Raw genomic sequence first — 22,580 nt, forward strand, 5'->3', positions numbered from 1 at the left:
GGGCGGGGCTGGGGAACCTAGGATTAGTGGGGGAGGCAGCAGCGTGTGAGGACGTACGTGGGAGGAAGGTCTCTGTGCTGGAGAGGGACCAGCAGGGTGCTGGGGACCGGGTCAGGCCAGGCGAGGCCCTCTGCAGTTGTGGCCTTATTCCCAGGAGCAGTGGGGCCCACAGGAGCCTTGAGGACCAAGGGGCCATCGCATTTGTAAGAGCGCCCTTGGCTGCTCAGAGTGGGGCCCTGGAAGAGGGGCTTGGCCGGGGGCAGCTGTCTGTCAGCCGAGCATCAGCTGAGTACTTGCTGTGGGAACATCGGTGTGCAGAGATGCAGAAAACACTCTCCTACACCTGACTTCCCGGAGCAGGCCCAGCCCACAGAGGAGCACAGTTGTTTCTGTCAGAGGGCGTGGTTTGTGGGGGTCCTGATAGTAGGTGGGTGAAGAGGGTTGGCAGAGGGGCTCCAGGCAGGCCTGGGGCACAGCCAAGTTCTGGGATGTGGATGGGCTTCCCCACAGGAGCCCCACAAGGAGCTGGGCCAGGGCGGTGTTCTTGGTACTGATATGAGGGGCCTTGGGGGCTGCCCTGGGAGCCCCCCACAGTGTGGGAACGTGGATGAGACACAGCATCCGCACTCTGCCTTAGCACCCTCACCCCCAGCCATGTAGCAGGTGCTTGGGACCTGAGCCGCCAGGTACAGTGGTCCTGCCTCCCACCGCACCCTCCCCAGGAATGCGGGGGTGCTGTCCAGGCCCTGGTCAGCTGCTGGCCGACCAGGGCCAGCTGCGCTCAACATTTGCATGGGTGGGCACACTTTGGGTGTATTCATTTATATTTATTTTTAAGATCTAAATAAAAGGCTTCATCAGTGATATCTTGTACATCAAGATCAAAGCTGCCTGTTTCCACCATCTCGTTTGGTGAAAGCAACCATGGGAGACGAGCCTTTGTGGCTAATTAATTGGAATTAGGTCGGCAGTTGTGTGGACCACTTGCCGAGACATGTGCTCATTGCCCTCCTGAGTATCTGACCGCTTGAGGGAAGGCTGGGGCCATGCATGACAGCACATTGTGCGCTCCCCCTCAGCCCTGTGGCGAGAGCACCTGCCAGGCCGGCTCTGGGGTCCACTGAGCACAGCCATGGGGAGCCCCCGACCCTGTCCCTTTCCCGGGACCAGTGGCTGTGAGGCTCTGCCAGCCCCTCCACTGCTATGGTGTGGGTGGAGCCTGCCACTCACCCTGTCATTCACTCCACGGTTCACCCCACCGTTCACCCTGACACTCACTCCACCATTCACCCCGCCGTTCATCCCACGGTTCTCCCCACCATCCACCCTGTGGTTCACACGTGATGTTGTGCACACACACGAACGTTGCTCTTAAACCAGCAAACTAGGGAATGTGCACAGAGATTCAGGTGGAGCCCGTGGACCTTTTCCCAGGAGTAAATCCTGGTGCTCCCCTCTCCGCGGTCACATGGCAGCACTGGCAGTCCCGAGTGTGGTCTGTGCCTTCAGTGGCCAGGTGGACTTCAGTCACTCTAGTGTCGCACGTGGCTCTCACACCTGCTGGCCCTTCCCACTGCTCTTGGCCCAGCTCCATGCCCTCTCCGCTACCCCGAGACCCCTGCTTCGGGGGCTAAAGGGATGTGCCCCATGGTCCCATCCACGCCCTTTCCAGAAAGCCAGGTGATAGACTATTATTTGTTTTTTTGTTTTTTAAAGATTATGTTTATTTATTTGACAGAGAGATCACAAATAGGCAGAGAGGCAGGCAGAGAGAGAGGGGGAAGTAGGCTCCCTGCTGAGCAGAGAGCCTGATATGGGGCTTGATCCCAGGACCTTGAGATCATGACCCGAGCCAAAGGCAGAGGCTTAACCCACTGAGCCACCCAGGGGCCCCCTCTTATTTGTTTTTTTAAAAAACACCTTGTATTGAACAAGTCCTTGATGAGCACCCTGTCTTCTGTGCACCCACGAGTCTACAATCCTGAGGACATGGGCCCTGCCCCCGGAGCTCCCAGAAAGGTTGGTTGATCTCAGAGGTGAGGGCACTGCTGGACAGCCCAGGCCTTGAGGGCACAGCCAGCCTCCCCGCGTTTCAGACCTGCTGCTGCCGCCTTCTCGTACAGACCTGGGGCCATGGGCCTTGGTGAGTGGTCCCAGTGGAACAGTGGTGCTGCCAGGGTGAGGCAACCCTCCAGGCCTGGTGCTCACAGGACATGAGCTTCTGGGCCAGCACCAGGTTTCTCAGGATCAGCCGGGGAGACTAGGGCAGCCTCCTGGAGCTCCTGTGGCCTCACGCTCCCTGCTGACTGGCTGCTTCGTTGGGAGGGTGGACAGGGGAAGCAGGGTCAGCAGGACTCCACTGCCTGGGCTGCAGGCACCTCTGTGAGCAGTGGCCGGACCACCAGGCCTGGACCCCTCTGCCAGCCCGCGGCTCTGCAGACTAGAGCTGGTGGCCGTGCCCGTGGGCCGGGTGCCACCTACAGAGTGATAGGGCCTCCCTGCGCTGACCTGTGCGGCCAGCAGCGGGGGAGGCGTGTGCCTATGGCCATCTCTGGGCCCGAGTCTTCTCCTTGGAGCCTGTTTCCACCTGCTGTGGATACCCGCTCGGGCCTGTGCTCATGTGCTCTGTGGGCACTCAGTGGCCTCTGGTGGCCCTGCCCCCTCAGTCCTTGCTGATTCTCGTGGGTTATTCTGCATTATTTTTTCTCTTCGGTTTTTCTAGTTCTTTCTGAGACTACAATCATCTGGGGGTTGAACTTCCTGAATTAGTGCTGTGTTTTAAAAAGATTTTTGGTTTTATTTTCTATCTTTTTATTCTACTTTCTGTAAGATTCTCTTTCTGAGATTTATCAGCCTGTTCTTACTGTATTTCTACAGTGATGTTTCCTAAAATTTCTTGTTGTTGGGTTGTTCCTTGAGGATTCTTTTATACATAAGACGCCTTGTGGCTTCGTGAGCACGCTGTGTCCGCTGTGTAGCTCTCCGTTCTCTGGGCGGCCTGTTCTTTCTCGGCTGCTTCCGTGTTCAGGTCAGTGTGGTGGGTGTAAACCGGACCTTGTTCTCTCAGTCTGGTTCACTCCGACCTCCAGAGTGCGGTGGGCCCAGCCATCTGCTCATGGGACAGGTAGGGCCTGGAGGGGCCTTGGGACTGGTCATATCTTTGGGGAAGATCCTGTCTGCGAGGCATAGGTGCTGCTATCGCCTGGGAACTGAGGGGACAGGACAACGGGGAAGCTCAGCATCACTATGGAAACGTTCCCGAAGTCCCCTGGTCATCGCGGTGACTTTGCACTTTATCTGGTATTCCTCGGCCCGGAGACCTGCTGTTTTCTCTCTCAAGAAAATAAACCTCTGGTGTTCTTCTAAGACAGGGAGAAAAAAGGGTGATGGGAAACAGAGATGCTGGCTTTTCCGAAGATCTCCAAGTCCCATTCTGGTCAGTCATCCTGTCCTGCCCACGTCCTCACCGTATGACTCAAAACCCAGCATGACACACAGGCAGGCAAGACCCAGAAGGGGATCGAAGGTGGCCCACGTGGGACCCTGGGACTTGAGCAGGGCGGTGGTGAGCTCCCTGAGCCTCTGCCTGAGCCCCAGGACTGGGAGCTGCAGAGGCTCTAACCTGGAGGAACCACAGACACACACCCATTGGGGGATGGAGGGAGAGCCTGTCTGACCACACCCACCCATGACAACCAGCAGGGGCACTCAGTCCCCACGGCCCATGTCATCCGGGCCAGTGGTGACCCGTCTTCTTGTCCAGGCCCCAGAGTGGGCAGTGCCGCACGTGTCAGCAGGACGAGGTGAGCTGGCCTCCTGCAGCCCACTGTCCGGATTTCCCTGCATCTGAGAGCTGGAGCAAGACAGTGGGGGCCTCCTCCCCCCTCCCCACTGCCCCTGGCTCAGAAGGCCCAGCAGGAAGCCTGCACTTTGCCCTGTAGCAGCCATGAGGTGGCCCTTGCTTTCCCGTCCCCAGGGTCCCTGGGACCCCATGGGGAGCCCGGCTTACACCCCACTATGTGCAGTGTCCAGCTCTGCCAGCATCGCATGAACATGGCCCATGGGTAGTGGGACGTGTGCCCGCCTTCTGGACCAGGCACTGCATCTACCCACGGCTGCCTGCCAGACGCAGGGAACTCGGTTGCAGGATGTGGTAAAAAGTCTTGTATCGTACCCAGGCTGTCGTAATGTAAACGAGAGAAGACAGCAGGCAGCAGAGCAGTGACGTGGGTGTTAGAGTTATCTGACAAGGATCATAGAGCAGCAATCATAAAAATGCATCAACAAACAGGAATCTTATTAAACAAAGGAAAAAATGGTAAACCTCAACAAAAAAGGAGAAATTAGTTTGTTTATTTGACAGAGAGACAGTGAGAGAGGAAACACAAGCAGGGGTAGTGGCAGGCAGTGGGAGAAGCAGGCTCCCCATTGAGCAAGGAGCCCAACACGGGGCTTGATCCCAGGATGCTGGGATAGTGACCTGAGCCGAAGGCAGACACTTAATGACTGAGCCACCCAGGCGCCCCAAGGAGAAATTAGTAAAAAAAAAAAAAAAAAGGAGAAGAGCCCAACAGAAATTTTTGTAGACCTGGAAAATCCAGCAAGCAGAAATGCAGAGTTCACGGGCAGACTCAGAGTGGGCTGGGGCCAAGAGTCAGGACCTCAGAGGCAGACGGACAGACGGCACCAGTCAGACAGACGGAGGAAACAGGCTGACAGACGGGAGCAGAGCCACTGGGATTGGGGCCCTGGAGATAAACATGCATTAATTGGAGCCCCAGAAGCAAGAGAGAGACTGGAGCTGGAAAAGTATCTGAACAATGCCTGAAAATGCCTCAAATTTGGTGAAGGGCGTAAACGTGTGGATTTAAGAAGCTGGGCGAACCGCACACCGTGTATGACCACGGAAATTCACATGGCACATCCTAATTAACCTGAAAATTAGAGACGGAGTCTTGAGAGAAGCAGCATAGGAGTATGCAGGGACGCTACTTGGAGCCGCACAGCACTGGCCTCGGGGGCTGTGGAGGCTGAGGGAGCACACAGGGGCGTTCACGCTCTGAGGGACACCAGCTGTCAGCTGGGGACAGTGTGCTTCAGGGGGCAGCAGAGAAGCCAGACATCCCCAGAGTGTGAGCAAAGGACCCGCCCATGCCCAGTGGCTAAGGGAGCGTCCCAGACAAGAGGACTGGTGAATGGAGGGGAGGAGGGCAGGGGCGTGGGCTGTCCTCCGCCCCTGTGTTCACTGACTCGCTGACTGGCATATCGCGGTGGCGCTCCGTGTATATGGGGGGCCAGGCCCTGGGGGCAGCTCTGCTTCCACTCCTGACTGTGCTGTCCTGTCATGCCGTCGGCTGAGCCACAGGTGTACGTTTGAGGGCCTGAGGCAACCACGGAGACAGCTGTACCATGCACTGTACTCCACATTGTCAGTAAAATACAGAGGAACCCTGAATGCATCCAAGGAGGGCAGAAAACGAGAAACAGAGGCATAGTCAGAGAACATATGACACCACGGCAGATTTAAGCACAAGCAAGTCAGTGATTACTTTTAATGGAAATGATCTAGGCACACCAGTTACAAGATGGAGCTTAATGGGTGGGTGAAGACACAGGACCGCTCGTATTCTGTTGACCAAGCTTCCTTCAGCCACAGCCATCTCAGCAGAAGATGGGGCATCGCTCACATGGCTGCATTAACTAATATCAGATAAAATGTACTTGAGAGCAAAGAAGATTGCCGTGAACACAAAGGGACATCACACGAAGGCCAGTGAAGCAAGAAGGCACGACAATCCCAAGTGTGTTTCCACCGAATAGCAGAACTTTAGAACGTGAAGTGAGAAGCGGTAGGACTGATGGCAGGAACAGATGATCCATGTGTGTGGTCGAGGCCTCTGCTCAGCTCCGATGGCGGGACCGCTGAAAGGGACCGCGTGAAGTCATGGAGGAACTCAGCATCACCACCAACCACAGGGTCTGGCGAGCGTTTATGGTACGCTCCGTGGAACCCCCCTTTCACAGGCACCCGGGCATTCTATAAGTGACCGTGTCCGGGGTCAGAAGACACACTTGGAAGAATCCGTTACAGAGCACGCTCTCTGACCATACCAACCTCACACTAGAAGGAACAGGAAAACAGCGGGACCATCTCTTCCCACTTGCACATTAGACAGCACATCTCCAAATAGCCTGTGTGTGGAAAAGGAAGTCTCGAAGGAGAAGTCAGCACAACTGAGTGGTCTTTCGCTGCGACACGGCTCTGTCAGCACCAAGGCGGTGGATAGCGCTCAAAGGGGGTGGGTCCCAAACTTCCAGCCTCCAGCCCCAAACAAGCAGAAACGAAGAAAGAATACGTAGCAAACAATAATGAAATCGAAAGCAGAAAAACAATAGAAAAATTACTGAAACGAAACGTTCTTTAAAGAAGGGCAATAAAATTAATAAACTCCTTGCAAAACAGACCTACATGGAAAGAGAAGGCAGTCACCCGTACCAGGAACGAGATGGGGGCGTCCCTAGCGTTAGGCCGACAAGCGCGTTATCTTAGGAGCAATGGACCAATTCCTCAAAATCCACAGATTCCCAAACCTCAACCAACATGAAATAGATCATCTGCATAGTCTTACAGGCATCAACCAACCGAGTTCATAACTAAAACACTTCCCCAAAAGATATTTCCAGGCCCAGCAGGTGTCCGTCAAGAATTCTGAGCTTGAAGAGTAATTAACATCAGTTTTAAGAGGTCTGTTCCAGAAAAGAGAGGAGGTTGTCAGGGTTTGGGGGGTGAGGGGTGCGTGTATCTCCAGGAGGATGGCGTGAGCAGTCTTGTATGTTGACCCAGTTCTGCATCTTAACTGTGGTGGTTACACAGATCTGCACGTACGGTGGGAGCTCATGAGGGCCCGCAAGTGGGAACCTCTGGGGGCTGCCCCAGGGTCCGCTTTCCTGGGTTTGATATTGAACTGTATTTGCTTCACGTTGTTGCCCCAGAGGGAGGCTAAGTGAAGAGCACATGAGCCTCCTTGTACATTTTTTGCAAATTGCTGTAATTATTTCCTACAAAGTTTAAAAATTAAAAAAAAAAAAAAAAAAAGCACCTCCACACAGTCTTCCAGTTTGAGCCCTACCCTCACCCTGTTCCCAGAAGTGACTACTGGTAGCGCCTGTTCCTGAGACTGTAGAATTTTCTTGGCGTTTCCACGGCCAGCCCCGGATTTAGCTTTCTGGGTCATTTACCGCTCCTCCATCTGCTCTCTGGCTTCTAAAGGTCTTTTGATGTTGTCCCTTCCTTTGTTTTCTTTGTCCTCGTGGGAGTACAAAGTATAGGGGAAAACAAAAAGCGAAGCCTTTACTCTTGTTTTAGTGAGATTTTCAGGGAGATTGCACTTCAGTCTGTAGAAGAACCACTACCTCTCCTGGAGTCATGGCATTCTTCTCGTTCACGTCTGTTTTATAAACAGGGAAGGACAGCATTCAAACCCTGTTCCTTCCCATGTTTTTACAGACTCTTTATAAATTTAATGGATAAAATAACCAAACATAGTTAATTAATCCATTTCTGGAGTTTGTTTCCAGTTTTCAGCCATTCAGAGCAAGCTGCAATGAACATCCCTGTGCGTTTGCTGTGGTCCGTGTTCTGGCGGACGTGCAAGGATATTTTCTAGGTCTCAGAAGCCCGACGGTATTTGGACCACAGAAGTCTGGCTGCGTTTAGAATTCTGATGCGTCGTACTTTGGCGAGTGATGACAGGTCCTTGCTCTGGTAGTGGCGGTAATCATTGCAGTCAAAGCAACTAGCATTAATTCATTCCTCTCCGTGGGCCAGGCTCTGCACCTGTGCCTTCTCCGCGTTAGGCTACAGAACTCTACCAACAGTCCAAAGAGGGTTTTAGGAAGTAGTGTTCTACTGAGGCTAGTGAACCTACAAAAGAATACATCCCCTAAAAATGCATCCCTAAAAAATAGGGAGCTATGCCTGGCAGAGTACCAGTGGCTAGGTTGTGCCATTGTACCCCAGGACACAGGTCTAAGATGGTGCGTTCTCTTTGGAAAAGGTTAAAACATAATGAAACCAAATACAAGCCACTTTCCTTTTATTATCACCGTGCACCTTCAGTTCTAAAGAAGGTCAGCAGGGGTGCCTGGGTGGCTCTGTAGGTTAAGCCTCTGCCTTTGGCTCAGGTCATGATCTCAGGGTCCTGAGATTGAGGCCCCCATCGGGCTCTCTGCACAGTGGGGAGCCTGCCTCTCCCTCTCTGTCTGCCTGCCTCTCTGCCTACTCTTGATCTTTGTCTGTCAAATAAATAAATAAAAATCTTGAAAGGAGGTCAGCAATAAAATTACTCCCTATCTTCACCCCCACCTGGTGCCGGAGACATGTTTGATAGATGTGGACACATGTGTTTGCCATCACACTAAGGTACAGATAAAGTACAGAACATTACCAGCTTTTTTATATTTTACTTTAAAAATTATTACAGGGGTATCTGGGTGGCTCAGTCAGTTAAGCGTTTGCCTTCAGCCCAGGTCATGATTTTGGGGTCCTGGGATCAAGCCCCACATCAGGTTCCTTCCTCAGCGGAGGGTCTGCTTCTCCCTCTGCCTCTGTCACTCCCCTTGCTTGTGCTCTCTCTCTGTCCTCTGTCACTCTGACAAATAAATAAAATCTTTTTAAAAATTATTTATATAGTAAAATTACCTTTTCTCGTGAGGGGTGCCATTCTATTAATTTTATTCGCCCCCTCAGTCAGAGAACAAAGTAATCTCATCACCTCAGAATCCCCCTTGTGCCCTCCCTACCTCCACACCGCTGACCCGGTGGCAACCACGGACACCTTCTCCATGTTTGTCAGTGACGTCTGATGAGTGGAGTTCTACAATATGTCATCTTCTGAGACTGGCTTTGTTCACTTGGCTTCAGTGACATTCATCCACATTGTTCATTGTTATCTGCATAAAGCCCATTCCTCTCCGATGACTGTTGCCTTCTATTAAGTTTTGAAGGCAGGATGTAGGAGTCTTCCAGCTTCATTCTTCTTTCTCAAGATTATTTGGACTCTTCCAAGGTCTTAACCACACTCAAGTCTTCCTTGAACATGGGATGCCTTCCATTTATTTCGGTTTTTTTTCATTTCTTTCTTTCCTTTTTTTTTTTTTTTAAGATTTTATTTTTAAGTAATCCCTGTTACATGCAACGTGGGGCTCAAACTGACAACCCTGAGGTCAAGAGTCACATACTCTTCTGACTGAGCCAGCCAGGTGCCCCTTCTTTCATTGCTTTTAGTAACATGTATCAATTTTCAATATACATACCTTTATGTCCGTGGGTAAGTTAATTCCTAAGTATTTTGTTCTTTTTGATGTTGTTGTAAATGGAATTGTTTTCTTAATTTCCTTTTCAGATTATTCATTACTAGTAGATAGAAATATAACTGAATTTTACATAATTGTTTTTATAGCTTGCAGCTTCCTGAATTCATTTATTAACTCCAACAGGTGTGTGTTGGTTTTGCAGATTTTTTAGGGCTTTCTAGATTATGGCAGCTGCAAATACAGTTTTACTTTTTCCTTTCTAGTATGGAAACTTTTATTTCTTTTTATTGCCTAATTGCTCTGGCTGGAACTTCCAGTAGTATGTCAAATGGAAGTGGTGAGAGCAGGCATCCTTGTCCTGTTTCTGATCCTACAGGAAAACCTTTCAATCTTGTACCACTGAGCTCGGTAATAGCTGTGGGTTTTTTCAAATAGGCCCTTTGTCATGTTGAAGTCCCTCTCTACAGGTAGAGTGTTGCTGGTATGTCAGATGCCTTCCCCATGTCTGTTGAGATGATCATGTGGGGTTTTTCTTTATTCTATTAATATGGTATATTGTATTGAATGATGTCCATATTCTGAGACAACCTTGCATTCCTGGCACGAGTCCCACTTGGTTGTGGTGTATGATCCTTTCAATATGGTGCTGAATTCGGCCTGCTAGTATGTTGTTGAGGATTCTTACCTCTCTGTTGAATAAGGTCATTGGTCTGGGGTTTTCTCATGGTGTCTTTGCCTGGCTGAGTGCCACCGTAACACTGGGCTTGTAGAATGAATTTGGAAGGATGCCCTCCTTTTTAACTTTTTGAAAGAATTTGGGAAGGATTCATGTTTACTCCCTTGTGAATGTTTGGTGGAACTCACCCATGAAGGTGTGCAGTTCTGCGCTTTTCTTTGCTCTGTTTTATCCCTGCTTCTGTTTCCTTACTTTTACTGGTCTCTTCAGATTTCTGTTTTATCTTGTGTCAGTTTTAGTAATTTGTTAGTTGCTAGGAATTAGTCTCACTTATCCAATCTGTGTCTAGTCATCCATGGTCTTATCGGGCGGTCCTTTTTATTTCCAAAAACATTAGAAGTAATGTCCTAGTTTTCATGTCTAATTTTATTAGGTTTGGACCTAAGTATGTCTTTTCATGTCAGTTCTAAAGTTTGTTTTGTTTTGGTTTACTCTCGTACATTGCTATTACCTAGAAATGATTGATTTTGTAGTTATTCATTTTGTATCCTGAAACCTTACTTCATGTTCTCAACAGTTTTATGAGGGTTCTATTGTTCCAATTCTTTGGACATTTCTACATGGATGTTCTGTTGTCTGTTAATTTGGTTAGTTGAGGTCTTCGCCGAGTGATAGGCTTTTGGTCTCCTTTCCTTGTGGTTTGTGCTGGTTGGACACCTGCACGATGTTGAAGTGGGATGATAAAGGCAGACATCTTTGCCTTGTTCTTCGTCTTGGGGAAGGGCATTCAGTCTGAAGCCCTTGAGAATGAGGTGAACTGTAGGTTTTTTGTAGGTGCCTTCTGTCAGCATGTGGAAGTTCCCTTCTCTTCTCGATTTATCGTGAATGAATAGGGTTTTTTCAGGTCCTTTCTTTTTCCTTGAATTGATTGGTATGATCATGTGGTGTTCCTTCTTCAGACTGTCAATATGGCAGATTCCGTTGATTTATTTTTCAGTATTGAACCAGCCTGACACCCTGAGGTGAGCCCTCCTGGGTTGTAATGTATTGTCCTTCTCACATATTGCTGGATTCAGCTTGCTCACATCTTGTTGATGAGTTTTGTGTCCATATTCATGAGAGATGCCGGCCCGTGGCTCTCCAGGCTGTGCCTGTCTGGGTTTGTACAGCATAATGCTGACCCAGTGTAACGGGCTGGGAGGCATCCCCTTCTCCTTTGTTTTCTAGAAGAGATGGTGTCGAACTGGCATCATTTCTTCCCTAACCATTTGCATCCAGTAAAACCAACTAAGCCTGGATGTTTCTGTCGTGTGTAACGTCTCCTCTAGTCCTGGAATTACCCAGGCTGTGTGCTGTATCTTGGGAGAATTTGGCTGAATTGCTGCATCGGTATATCCCACCTGAATTGGCAGGTTCTGTGCACACAGCTGTGTACACGGCTCCTTTCCTGTTGGTTTGGAGGATCTGGGGGGCGAGACCTCTTGCTCCTGATACGATAACTTTGTGTCCTCTGTTTTGTCTTTTCTTTGCCAGTCTTGCTGGAGGCTCGCTGTGTCACTGGCCTCTTCACAGAATGAGTGTTTGGTTTCTTGCATTTTTCTCTTTGTTTTTCTGTTTTTAGTTTCACTGATGTCTGCTCTTTATATATCTTTCCTTCTGCTTGTTCTGGGTAGATTTTTTTCCCTTTCTGTCTAGTTTCTAAGGTGGAGGCTTAGATTATTGATTTGAGATCTTGTTTTCCAGTGGAAGTGTCCCTGCTCCCCTTCAGCTGTGTCCTGCAGTGAGCTGTGTCGTGTTCTTGTCACATTCACGCAAACGTAATTTAGAGTCTCATCAGGCGCTTCTCCAAACAACGTGTCATTGAGATGTGCGATGTTAGACTTTCAGACATTTAGAGATTCTCCTGCTACTTGCCTGTTACCGATCTCTGGTTTAATTCCGTTATGGTCTGTGAATATAGTTTGTACAATTTCTGGTTTTAAAAATGTGTAAAGGTTTGCTAAATGCCACAGGAATACGATCTGTCTTGGAGAACGCTTTCCTGTCCTTGTGAAGGACTCTGTTGTCCCGGGGAGGGGGAGTGCGTTGTTCCCACATCCATTAGGCCTGCCTGGTCTGTGGCTCGTGTAGCCCTTTCTAACGCCAGCATCTGCTTGTTGCAAAATGCTTGCTCAATTTGCTGTCCTGTGCCTCTGGGACCCAGCCCACGGGGTCTCCACACTGTGCCTCCACATTGTGTCGTGGCCCCTTTCCAGCGGGCGGCTGGTGCCGTGTCCAGTGTCAACATAGCCCCTCCACTCACTCCCTTCTTCCTGTTGTCATTCCTTCTTTCTGTGTTTCTTTCTTGCGTGAGAATGTACTATGTGCCAAGCACTGACTCATTTACTTCTTAAAACAAGCTGTAAAAAAAAAAAAAAAGACAAAAAAAAAAGTATGGACTATTATTTTCCCAGTTTTATAGATGAAGGAAGTGAACGAGTATCTTGTCCAGAGTGATACCCGTAACCTTCTTTCATGCCCAGTGTTCATTTTGGATTACATTTTGGTTTGCAGGAGGCTTGCAACAACAGGACAGAGAGCTGGGTACAGTGTGCCTAAGCCCTCGGATCTCTGACAGGGAGGGTCACCCCATTGCAGGGTCCCACCCTCATGACCTCAGTGAACCGTGGTTACCTCCACGTTCCATCACACGGTGGGTGGGGCTTCAGCATAAGAATTTGGGGAGACACAGACATTCGGTCCACAGCCAGACCCCCGCTCCATGTATGACTGACCCCAGAGCCTGGGCCGTCAGCCTCTCCATGCTCCAGCCTCTCCAGCCTCTCCTGCGGGATTCCGACAGTTGTGTGTAGACACGGTCATCTAGGCCTGTGTGAGCCTGACACTTCTCTCTGTGCTGGAAACGCAGGGTGGGCGCGTGACGCACGGGATGGGGAAGGCTGCGGGGGTGGTGTGAGCCGGCGGTCAGGGCCCATCAAGGAGGAGGAGGCAACAGGCAGTGTGTGCAGGTGGGATCTGTGGGTGCTCAGCCTGGACAGGTGCATCGTGGGCCACTGCCACTGGCTGTCCCCTCTCTGGGCAACTCTGGGGCTTCACTCCCGGCACCCCGTCCCCACACCATCCCCGTTTCGTGGTTCAGTGAGAACAGTGAGCAGCTGCTGTCTCCTAGCTGATTCTTGGACACACACACCCATGTGGCTGGCTGAGACTTCTCAAGCGGTGACCTGGGATGGCGTCCGGTTTATAAAGCACCCCCACGTCTACAAAACGTGGAGGTCCTTTGTTTCTAGAAACACACACAACTGCCTGCTTTGAACCACTTGTAGGCAAAGCAGCCTTGTGAGTGGGCTCCTTCTCCCTCCCTCGGCAAGGTGACAGCTTGCTGGAAGAGGAGGACCAGGGAGAGAAAGTGCTCCATGTTAAAATGCGTCAACAAGTGTTAGTGGTGTAGGCTTGTCCTCCAACTGTGGGCTGGACGAGAGCAAGCCGTCTCACTGACACGCCTGCAGCCACATGCCTGCTTCTTTGAACGTAGCCCTCAAGGGCACGTGCTCACCAGCCTTCAGAGTCCGGAACATCCTGCTGCCCGGCGGCCCAGCGGGCCTTCTCTCACAGCCTGCGCCCAAGATGCAGGAGTCCTTCCTGAAAGGCGGCTTCTCTGAGGCGGCCTCGGGTGCTCGACTTCCCCCCACCCCCACCCTGGGGGATGCCTCCTCGTACAGCCCTCTGCGAAGCCGTGACCCAGCAGGGAAGGGCAGCAACGCTGGAACCCGACCACCAGAGCCCGCTTCCCATCAGTTCCCATCGGTTCCTGTCGGCGAGGGTGGTGCATGTCGGCGCTCTGGCCAGTATCCCCAGCTCTGGGGGGCCCTGCAGCAGGCTTACGCAGGTGTGAGGTAGGGGCACATCAGCCATGTAAGTGACAGTGAGCTGCACGTGGTCAGAGCGTATAGTGTGACGTTCTTGCAGACACTTGTGCCCGCACGCCGCTGTCGGCACCACACTCCTGCGACCTGACGTTTGCTCTCCAGTGCCTGAGACCCTCCCTTCCTCCCCCACCCAGGCCGCTGCTCATCTGCGTTCACTCGAGCGGACTGTGTGGCACTTGGAAGTTGGAGAGGAATGGACTCCCGCAGTGTCCACTCCTGTGTGTCAGTGCTCGCTGTTTGGAGAGATCTGCGTGCACAGACCGGCAGTGCGTTCCTCCTGGTTGCCAGCTCGACATGCCGCGGCGTGTCTGCGGGCACTTGGGGCCAGCCGTTCACTTTCCCAGGCTTTTGGCCTTCATCTCCGACAAAGTCCTCGTGTACAAACGTACCTTCTCTTCTCTCAGGTACCCGCCGACATGTGGCATGGCTGGTGGTGGCGTGTTGCCCTGGTTTGGGAATCTGCCTGGCTGCAGAGTGGCTGCACCGCCCCGGATCCCCGCGGGCAGCAGACGGCCTCCAGGGTCTCCTTGCCAGCACCTGGCCCGCAGCCTTTCTCGCTGTGACCATAGCCGGTGCACGGTGGCCTCTGCCTGTGGTTTGGACTGTGTATCGCAAAGGACCGATAACGCTGAGTGTCTCTGCTGGTCCTCATCGGTGTCTTGCTCGGCACAGCGTCCCCACTCAGGCCGTTTTCCCCCGGCAGTCTACTCCTTGCCGAGCCCGAGTGTTCTCCGTCCGTTCTCGCACGGGTCCTGTCACACACTTTATTTGCAGGCGTCTCTTCCCATTCTGCCGCTCACCATTTCGCTGCTTCATGAGGCTTCAGAGAGAAATCTGTATCATGTTTTTCCTTTTTATTTGTGATGATTTGGATATCGGAGCTGGGAAACTTCTCCTCTCCCAGATTCACATGTTTTCCTGTATATTCTTGGGGATTTTATTATTTTTCAACTTATGTGGAGGTTTATATTTCCATTTTGAGGGGTTTTTTTTATATTATACACATTATAGAATCTGAGGTTTGCTTTTTTTGTTTTTTTGTTTTTTGCTTTTTAATAAATACCCCGCTGTTCCAGCACTGTTTGTTAAACAGACATCCTTTCTGGGCGCTGGGGTGGCTCAGTGGAACAAGTGTCTGACTCTTAATTTCGGGCTGTCGTGAGCTCTGCATCCTGGGATCGAGCTCCGTGTCTGGCTCGGTGCTCAGTGGGGCGTCTGCTACAGATCCCTCTCCTCCCTCTGCCCCTCCTCTGGCTTGCGCGCCTGCTCTCTCTCACGCTCTCTAAAATAGCTAAATAAATCTTAAAACAACAACAACAACAAGCATCCTTTCTGTGCTGGATTGCCTTAGAAAATGTATCAGAACACACTGTCCACGCGTAGGTGTTTATTTCTGGGGCCTCTTGTTTTTCCTCAGTCTGACTTCAGGCCAGGGCTATTGTGGTCACTGTGGTTTTTTGACAATTCTTGAAATTAGGTTATTAGCTCTCCAACCTTTTCCCCATTGTTGTTTTGAGCATTCTGGGCCTGTTACATTTCCACATGACTTTTAGAATGAGCTTGTTTGTACAGAGAAATGTGTGGGATTTGACTGGGATGGTTTGGATTCTCTTGAACAGTGTGGGGAGAAGTGAAATCTCGTGAGGCCAGCCCTCCAGCCATAGCCACGAGTACCCCATGTGTTCGGGCTCATGCTGATTCCCCGCTGCTCTGCGGACCCCTGCGTAGTTATCAGAGGGCAGGCCTCTGACAGGATTTCCAGAATGATCTCCCTGCGCTCCGTGTTCTTGGGTGCTGTTGTGGATCACGCTGTCCAATTATCTTTCTTTGGTTTCTGTTGATTTCTGTAGCTCAATTCCATTAGGGACACAAAAGGTACTTGAATTACTAAAAAATCCTTTTCAGCACGTTGAGGGAGCCTCCTTGCATGGCCCACCCTCTGTCTGTGCTGGTAAATACTGTGTGTCCACCCAAGAAGACTGTGCCCTGTGCTGTACTCGTCAGAGGGCTCCTGCTGGACGCTTGAGTCAAGCCGGCTGATCATGTTGTTCATGTCTACTTTCTCCTGGGTTTTTTGCTTCTCGCTCTCTCAGTGATTGAGAGAGTGATATGAAATGTCTGGCTGTAACTGAGGGTCTGGCTGTTTCTCCCCACATTTCTGTCAGGTTTTGCCGCGTCTCCATTGAAGCGCTGTCATTGGCGTATGCGCTCTTAGGACGGTAATGTTCTCTTGGCCAGTTGGCCCCTTTGTCATTATGACTTTGCCTTGTGGGTGCCGTTCTTGGCTCTGGAATCACCTTGACACCAGCAGTGTCTCAGCCTTCTCCGCTGTCCTCCTCATGTTGGTATCTTACGGAGGTGCGCCTCTTTGTGTCACGAGTGCTCCTGTAAGCAGCCCATGGCTGGGGTCTGCTGTCCTGCCCACTTTGATGGCCTGCGTGTAGGCTCACGTGTCCTGTGGTGACTGGTACACCTGGGTCTCACTATCTTCTACTCGTCCCATCTCTTCCTCTGCATTCCCCATTTTCCTGTGTTCTTTCTAACTTATTGGGTATATTTTGTTTCATTTTATTTCCTTTATTTCACTTATTAGTCATCACTCTTTGCTATTTTAGGGATTATTTTAGGGGTTACGGTACATCTTCCACATACCACAGCCTTCCTGCAAGTGATGCAGCCTCGTAACTACATGTATCTGATCTTCCCCCTCAAGCCTCTGTGCTGTGTGTGTCACACATTCTATTTATAATCCTACCTCAGACCCCAATACACTTTTTATTAGTGTTGTAGAAACAGTCTCCTCAAAAAACAGTAATTTTGTATCTTGGCTAGAAGATGCAGTATATACACACAGGAGAATATTACTCAGCCATAAAAAAAGAATGAGATTTTGCCTCTTATGACAACATGGATGGACCTAGAAGCTGTTATGCTTAGTGAACTAAGTCAGAGAAGGCAAATGCCATACTGTTTCACTTATGTGGAATCTAAAAGACAAAATGAGTGATCAAATGAAGCGAAACAGAAAGGACTCACAGATAGGAGCAGAAACTGTTGGCTACCCAGGGAGGGGAGGTGGGCAAAGTGGGTGGCGGGGATTGGAAGGTACAGACCTGTGGTCATAAAACAGGTAAGTCATAGGGTGTGACATACGACACAGGGAAGGCAGCCCCTGACCATGCAGCAACTTTGTGTGGGGACAGATGGTGACATTAGTCATGGGGTCACTGCGTTACGTGCCTGAAAGTCCTGTGATAGCGTTTGTCAGCTGTGTACCAGCTGCAAACAGAAGCTAGCCATCCTTAGAGGAAATCAAAAGCCACATAGTTGCTACCATAGTCACGCTGTCCACTGCTCCTCGCTCCTTTGCATGGATCCTCGTGTCCCTGCAGTGTCCCCATCCTGCTGCTAGGAGGGCTTCCCTGGACCTCCCTTGCGGAGCAGGTCTGCTGGCGACACGATCTTGCAGGTTTCGTTCGCCTCAGAACAGCTTTATATTGTTTTTGTTTATGAATATTTTCACTGGGAATCGAATTCTAGGTTGGCCTTGTTTTCTTATTTCAGTATTTTAAAGATTTTTCTTCTGTTTCACACGTGCACTGGGGCTATTTTTCTTCATGTGTCTTGTGCTTGGGCTTTGTTGAGCTCCTTGGGTCTGTGTTTACTTTTCATCAAATGTGGGGCTTTCTTGCAGCATTTGTCCTTCTCTCCGTCCCTGTCCTTTCCTCTAGGGACCCCGCTCATGCAGATGTTGTGTTCCATGATGGCCCCACAGCTCAGGGACGGCCCTGTCAGCCTTAAATATTCCTTTTCTTGTCTATTTCACTAGGGGTTGTTTGGGGTGTTTTGTGTGTTGGGTTGTTTTCTTTCTATAGTCTTCAAGAGTGTGAACCTGTCTCCTGCCGCGTCGACTGTGTCGTTAGCCTGTCCGGGGTGTCTGTCAGCCTGGGCGCCGGGGCCTCCCCTCCAGGGATCGGGTCATCTTGCTCTTTGCTCCTCAGCCGCTGAGCTGCTGGACAGCGGACTGTTGCTTCCATGTCCCGACACTTGGAGTAACTGTTCCGGTCCTTGGATGCTACTTCCTGTCTGCCGTTCTTGGTGGCTTCCAGTTGATTGATTGTTCTCCTCATTATGGGTCATATTTCCCTACTTCTTTTAATGCCCGCTAGGCCTTGATTAGTTGGTGGACACTGAAGTTTGGCTTGTTGGATTCTGAATGTTTTTGTATTCGTATAAATCTTCTTGAGCTTTTTCAGAGATGCAATTAGGTTTCTTGGAAAGAGTTTGGTCCTTTCAGATCTTGTGTGATTTGCTAGGCCATCCTGGAGCACTTCTGAGTCTGGAGATAATTATCTCTTGCTCCTGAGCCAAGACCTTCCTGAATAATCCATGAAATGAGAGTTTTCCATTCTGGCTAGTGGTGGGGAAGGCCCTGGACCTTAGCCTGTGTGCATGCTGGGCCCTGCTTCCTGGACATGCTTTCTGCTTTGTAAATCACGTGAATGTAGTGCCTTTCAGAAAATTAACTTTAAAAAAATGAAGACAAAAATAAGAGTTTCTCACAGTGAGCTGAAGCCTGCCACATGCCTGTGTCGGCACTGAGCCCACTTCCCCGCAGTCTAGCTTCCCTCCCCAGCCCACGCTTGTCCTCAGGCCATCTCCGTGGTTCTGTGTCCTCTACGACATGAGGTCACACCTGCTGTGAGCGGACCGACAGGTGCAGGACACGTGCAGGCTCCTACTTGTGCTGGTTCATTTTCCCCTGCACCCCACCCCCCAGCTGTGATCAGTGAATATCCCCTGTAGCACCCTCCCCTCTCGGTCAGAGCAGACACGTGGGCCGCACTCCCCGCCTGTGCAAGAACCGATCCCCACCCCCCCGCCCCACAGAGAAACCCTTGCTGTCGGAACGGATGTGTGGGCTGTGGACTGTGTCCTCATGGTCCGGCTCTTCTTGCAGGTTGAAGATTGAGGAACTGGAAGGGGAGCGCAGTCGTCTGGAAGAAGACAAGAAGATGCTGGAAATGCAGCTCGAGAGGTTCACCCTGCAGGTGCGTGTGGGCGGGCGGCCACAGGTGGAGGCTTCTCCCAGCGCTCTGTGTTCTCCCCGGGCGTGCCCTGCTCTCCTGGCTTCTCCCTGCGTGTCAGTGTCTGTGCTTCCCACACCCGTAGACGCCCTGTCTTCTGGTTCATCAGACTAAGCCGAGTCGGGGACCTCCCAGGACACACGCACCCCTCGTTGGCCGAGACCATGTGTCCCGGAGCCCAGCAGAGAGGGGTGCTGCCTTTGGCCCACATGTCACCAGGCCAGGGCCACGGTCCTGTGCTCCATCAGTGCTCTTCCCCTCTCCCCTCCCCCTATACCGGCCACAGCCTGTGGCCCGTGTAGTGGCTGAGAACCCCCAGGGACCTTCTCTGTTGGGGTCTGTGTCCAGGCCCGTCCCCACCTCCCACAGCCGTGAAGTCACACTGCCGCTGACTCTGTTCGCTCTCTGTTTTCCGTTGTTATCCTCCTGTCTGAATTGTTCCATGGCGAGGAACCTGCAAGTTCGTGATTACCCAGATTTTGGACAGGCCATTGATTTTATCTTGACACCTATTAGAGGCAAATCAAATCTCTTTTTTATTACCGATGCTGGGAGTCGGGAGCAGTGACAACTCTGATGAGGCACAGCGCCGTGGGCCGTGGCTGGCGGCGGTCAACGCTAGGAGCTGTGCCGGTTTAATTGGGCCGCGGGCCTCAGAAGGGAGAGCTGGGCTGTCGGCAGGTCGGCCCTGGCTGCCTGTCAGCTGGTCCCTGTCAGAGCAGGCTTGGTGGGTGTCTCTTGCGTGTCCGGTTGGGTGCAGCCTGCCAGCAGGGCTGGCAGCGGCCCAGGCCCCCCACCCCCGTGATTGCGGTGCATGGAGCCCTGCTGAAATCTTTCATTTCCTTTTTCCCTGCCTCTGGGCTTCCAGGGAGAGCCTGCTGTGGCGCTTGGCAGGATCTCGGGTGCGGTGCAGGTGAGCCCCATGGCTCATTGGACGTTCACCACCAGTGCCAGCATGCCGGGAGGTGGGGTATCCGGTGCTCTTCCCATCTCAAGTCTTCCTGGGTGGAGATACTTTGAGCACCACACCAGCCCTTGGGTGGGACAGAGGCCTTGCAGCAAGTTCTGGAGCTGCTCATGGCCCAGGGGCTGGGCTTCCACCCACGGGGCCAGGTGGCGTCTGTCTCCCCACCTATGGGATACGGTTAGGAGCTCAGCAGGTGCCACAGCCCAGCCACGGGGGCAGGCCTTGGGGGCCAGGTCTCCGTCCTGCTGGGGCTCAGGTGCATGTGGATGGATGTGGCAGGACTCCCTGGGTCTTGGCTGTAGCCCCGGGGTGAGGGTGGCAGGGCTGAAATGCAGAGGAGTGGGTGGTGGAAGCTTCTAGATGGTCACACATGCCTGCTTTCTCTGTTCCGGCGGGTGTCCCGCAGCCAGCCTGCTGTTCTGCAGCAGTGCCGTCGCTGACCTTGAGGGGCAGGGAGAGGGGGACCGTGATAGCCTCTCCATATTCCTGCTTGCAGCTCAGATCCACGAGGGCCGTCCCTGCGTGGAGACTGGGTCTTGTCTCAGGAAAGTCGGCCATGCACCATTGCTGTGCTCTGAAGACCTTTCTCTGTGTCCATGATCGCCAGTGGGAGGTCCCACTACCCCGTTTCCCTGATGAGGAAACGTCCAGTCAGGGAGGGGCTGTCCTTCGGCCCAGGGCACCCAGCAGAAGGGACAGAGCTGAGCTGGGAACTCGGTTCCTGGTCTCCTGGTCCGCTCCCCCCACTGGCTACCCCAGCCCAGGTCTGCTGTGTGGTGCAGAGGTTGGCACCCCGGTGCTAAGCCGGCCGTTCCAGAGGGCTGGGACTCTGGCTGAGGCAGCGGCTTTTCCGTCTGACTGACCCAGACGCCATCCCCTTGTCCGGCTCATGACAAGCACCTGTGAGCTCCGGCCCGGCTGAGCGCACAGACCCCCGGGACAGACAGGAGTGAAGGCCAGGTGAACGGCCGTGCTGGTCATGCAGAGTGGATGAGAAGGACTTGTGTCTGGCCGAGGCCCAGGTGTCCGCCCCCTACTGCCCAGCGAGCCCCCGCCTCACAGGGTGCAGTCCGGCCATGGGGCTCCGGAGTTCCTGAGCACACGCCCCCCACTGTCCCCTCTTTGCTCTGCGAGAGGCTTCAAGTTGGGCCGCTTCAAGGAAGATTGATTAAAATCAGCTGCAGTTTGACTTAATTGGGAACATATGCTTGGAGAGGGAGCGCCACTAGTTAGAACTTCTTGTAATTAGTTCACAGCTGGTTGGTGAGGAAACAGCTCCGGTTACCGCTCCGAGCCTGGTGTGCGCCTGCTGCTCCACTCGCTCTGGGTGCCTGGACGGCCGTTGGGGGCAGGCCTGCCGTGGGGCCGGGGCCCGGCTGTCCCCACACTCGTCCTGGTGCCGCAGCCCACGGAGGGGACTCCCACCAGGGGGGATCTGCAGCTGTCCCATGCATGCCGCCCTCTAGTGATGGGGAAACTGAGGCCTGCGGTTGGCTAGCCTGTGAATGGCTCGCTCACAGACACCTTCTGTAGAGGCAGGATGGGTTGGACAGGTCCAGAATTCTCCAGGGCTGGGAGTGAGCAGACGGCCTGGATGTCTGGGCCTAGAGGCAGGGGGCGCCCTGTGCTCCCCGTGTGGCTGCTGGAGCTGGAGACTGGTAGCCGTGGAGCAGGACGTGCCGCCACGGCCCTGATCCTCCCTGCCTGGGCCCCCTGCTCCCTCCCACCCCAGCCCTGCCCCACACACCTCTCCACAGGCCTCAGTTTCCCAGAGTCAAGAGAATGATTGAGGAATGGTAGCAGGACACGTCTCGTTAGCCCTGACCTCCCACTGGCCTCTTCTCAGTGAATGGGCTCTGGCGTGGGTGGTGGCTGTGGCCCTGGTGTCAGTCAGGCCACTTTGATGACCATAGTGACAGCCCCCAGGCTGGGTGTCTCACTGCCAGCTGAGCAGGGCCACTGCCGCGACTGCTGTGAGTAGAAACCCCGCCATCCTGTGCATCACCTTGATGACAACAAACATGCTTTTCCACATTGGAGGTTCTGACGGGCCAGGCTTGGGGACTGTGACAGCCATGGGCCACTGGTGAAACCGAGAGGGGACCAGACATGGCAGCACCAGGGCCGGGGGCCATATATCTATCAGCAGCCTGGCTCAGGCTGGACACCACATGTGCAAAGCACAGCCGGGCCACGTACGTGCACTCTGTGCCCTCGGCCCCGCCGGGTTGGTCCCAGCGCGCGACAAGTATCCTCAAATGTCCAGCAAAGCCGGACAAGCTCCTCCGTGCAGACCCACTTCCTACCGCCCACATCCTGGCATGAGCGTGGGGGCCCCCTGATGCCACCCCTCCACCATCCATCAGTGCTTTTACCGTTTTTTGATGCATTTTAAAGCAAATTGCAAACATCTGCACCCTTCCCTGTAAATGCTTCAGCATGCATGTAATCAAGCAGAATTCATCTCTGGGAGAGGAGCCCACGTCCTGCTGCCCTCGGTGCTGCCTGATCACGCTGTGTATCCAGCCAGGTGACCAGCCGGGGTGGGCGCAAGTCCCGATTCACCCCCCGCCGCCCCAGCCCGCCATTGGCTCCCCAGGACTGGG

The 22,580-nt window shown here is 52.6% G+C and overlaps 1 protein-coding gene across 4 annotated transcripts in view; it reads left to right on the forward strand.

The window, feature by feature from the left end:
• The window catches only part of LOC116876547 (mitotic spindle assembly checkpoint protein MAD1-like), a 190,673-nt gene that overhangs the window by 82,026 nt on the left and 86,067 nt on the right, over positions 1-22,580 (forward strand). For all 4 annotated transcript variants that reach the window (XM_032872806.1, XM_032872807.1, XM_032872805.1 and 1 more), the window contains exon 5: positions 18,881-18,971. In XM_032872806.1, the coding sequence (XP_032728697.1) occupies positions 18,881-18,971 (91 nt within the window). The remainder of the gene's footprint in view (positions 1-18,880; positions 18,972-22,580) is intronic.

Source organism: Lontra canadensis, unplaced genomic scaffold (assembly GCF_010015895.1).
Source record: "Lontra canadensis isolate GAN:19392208 unplaced genomic scaffold, GSC_riverotter_1.0 scaffold45, whole genome shotgun sequence".
In the NCBI taxonomy this organism is placed as follows: Eukaryota; Metazoa; Chordata; class Mammalia; order Carnivora; family Mustelidae; genus Lontra; species Lontra canadensis.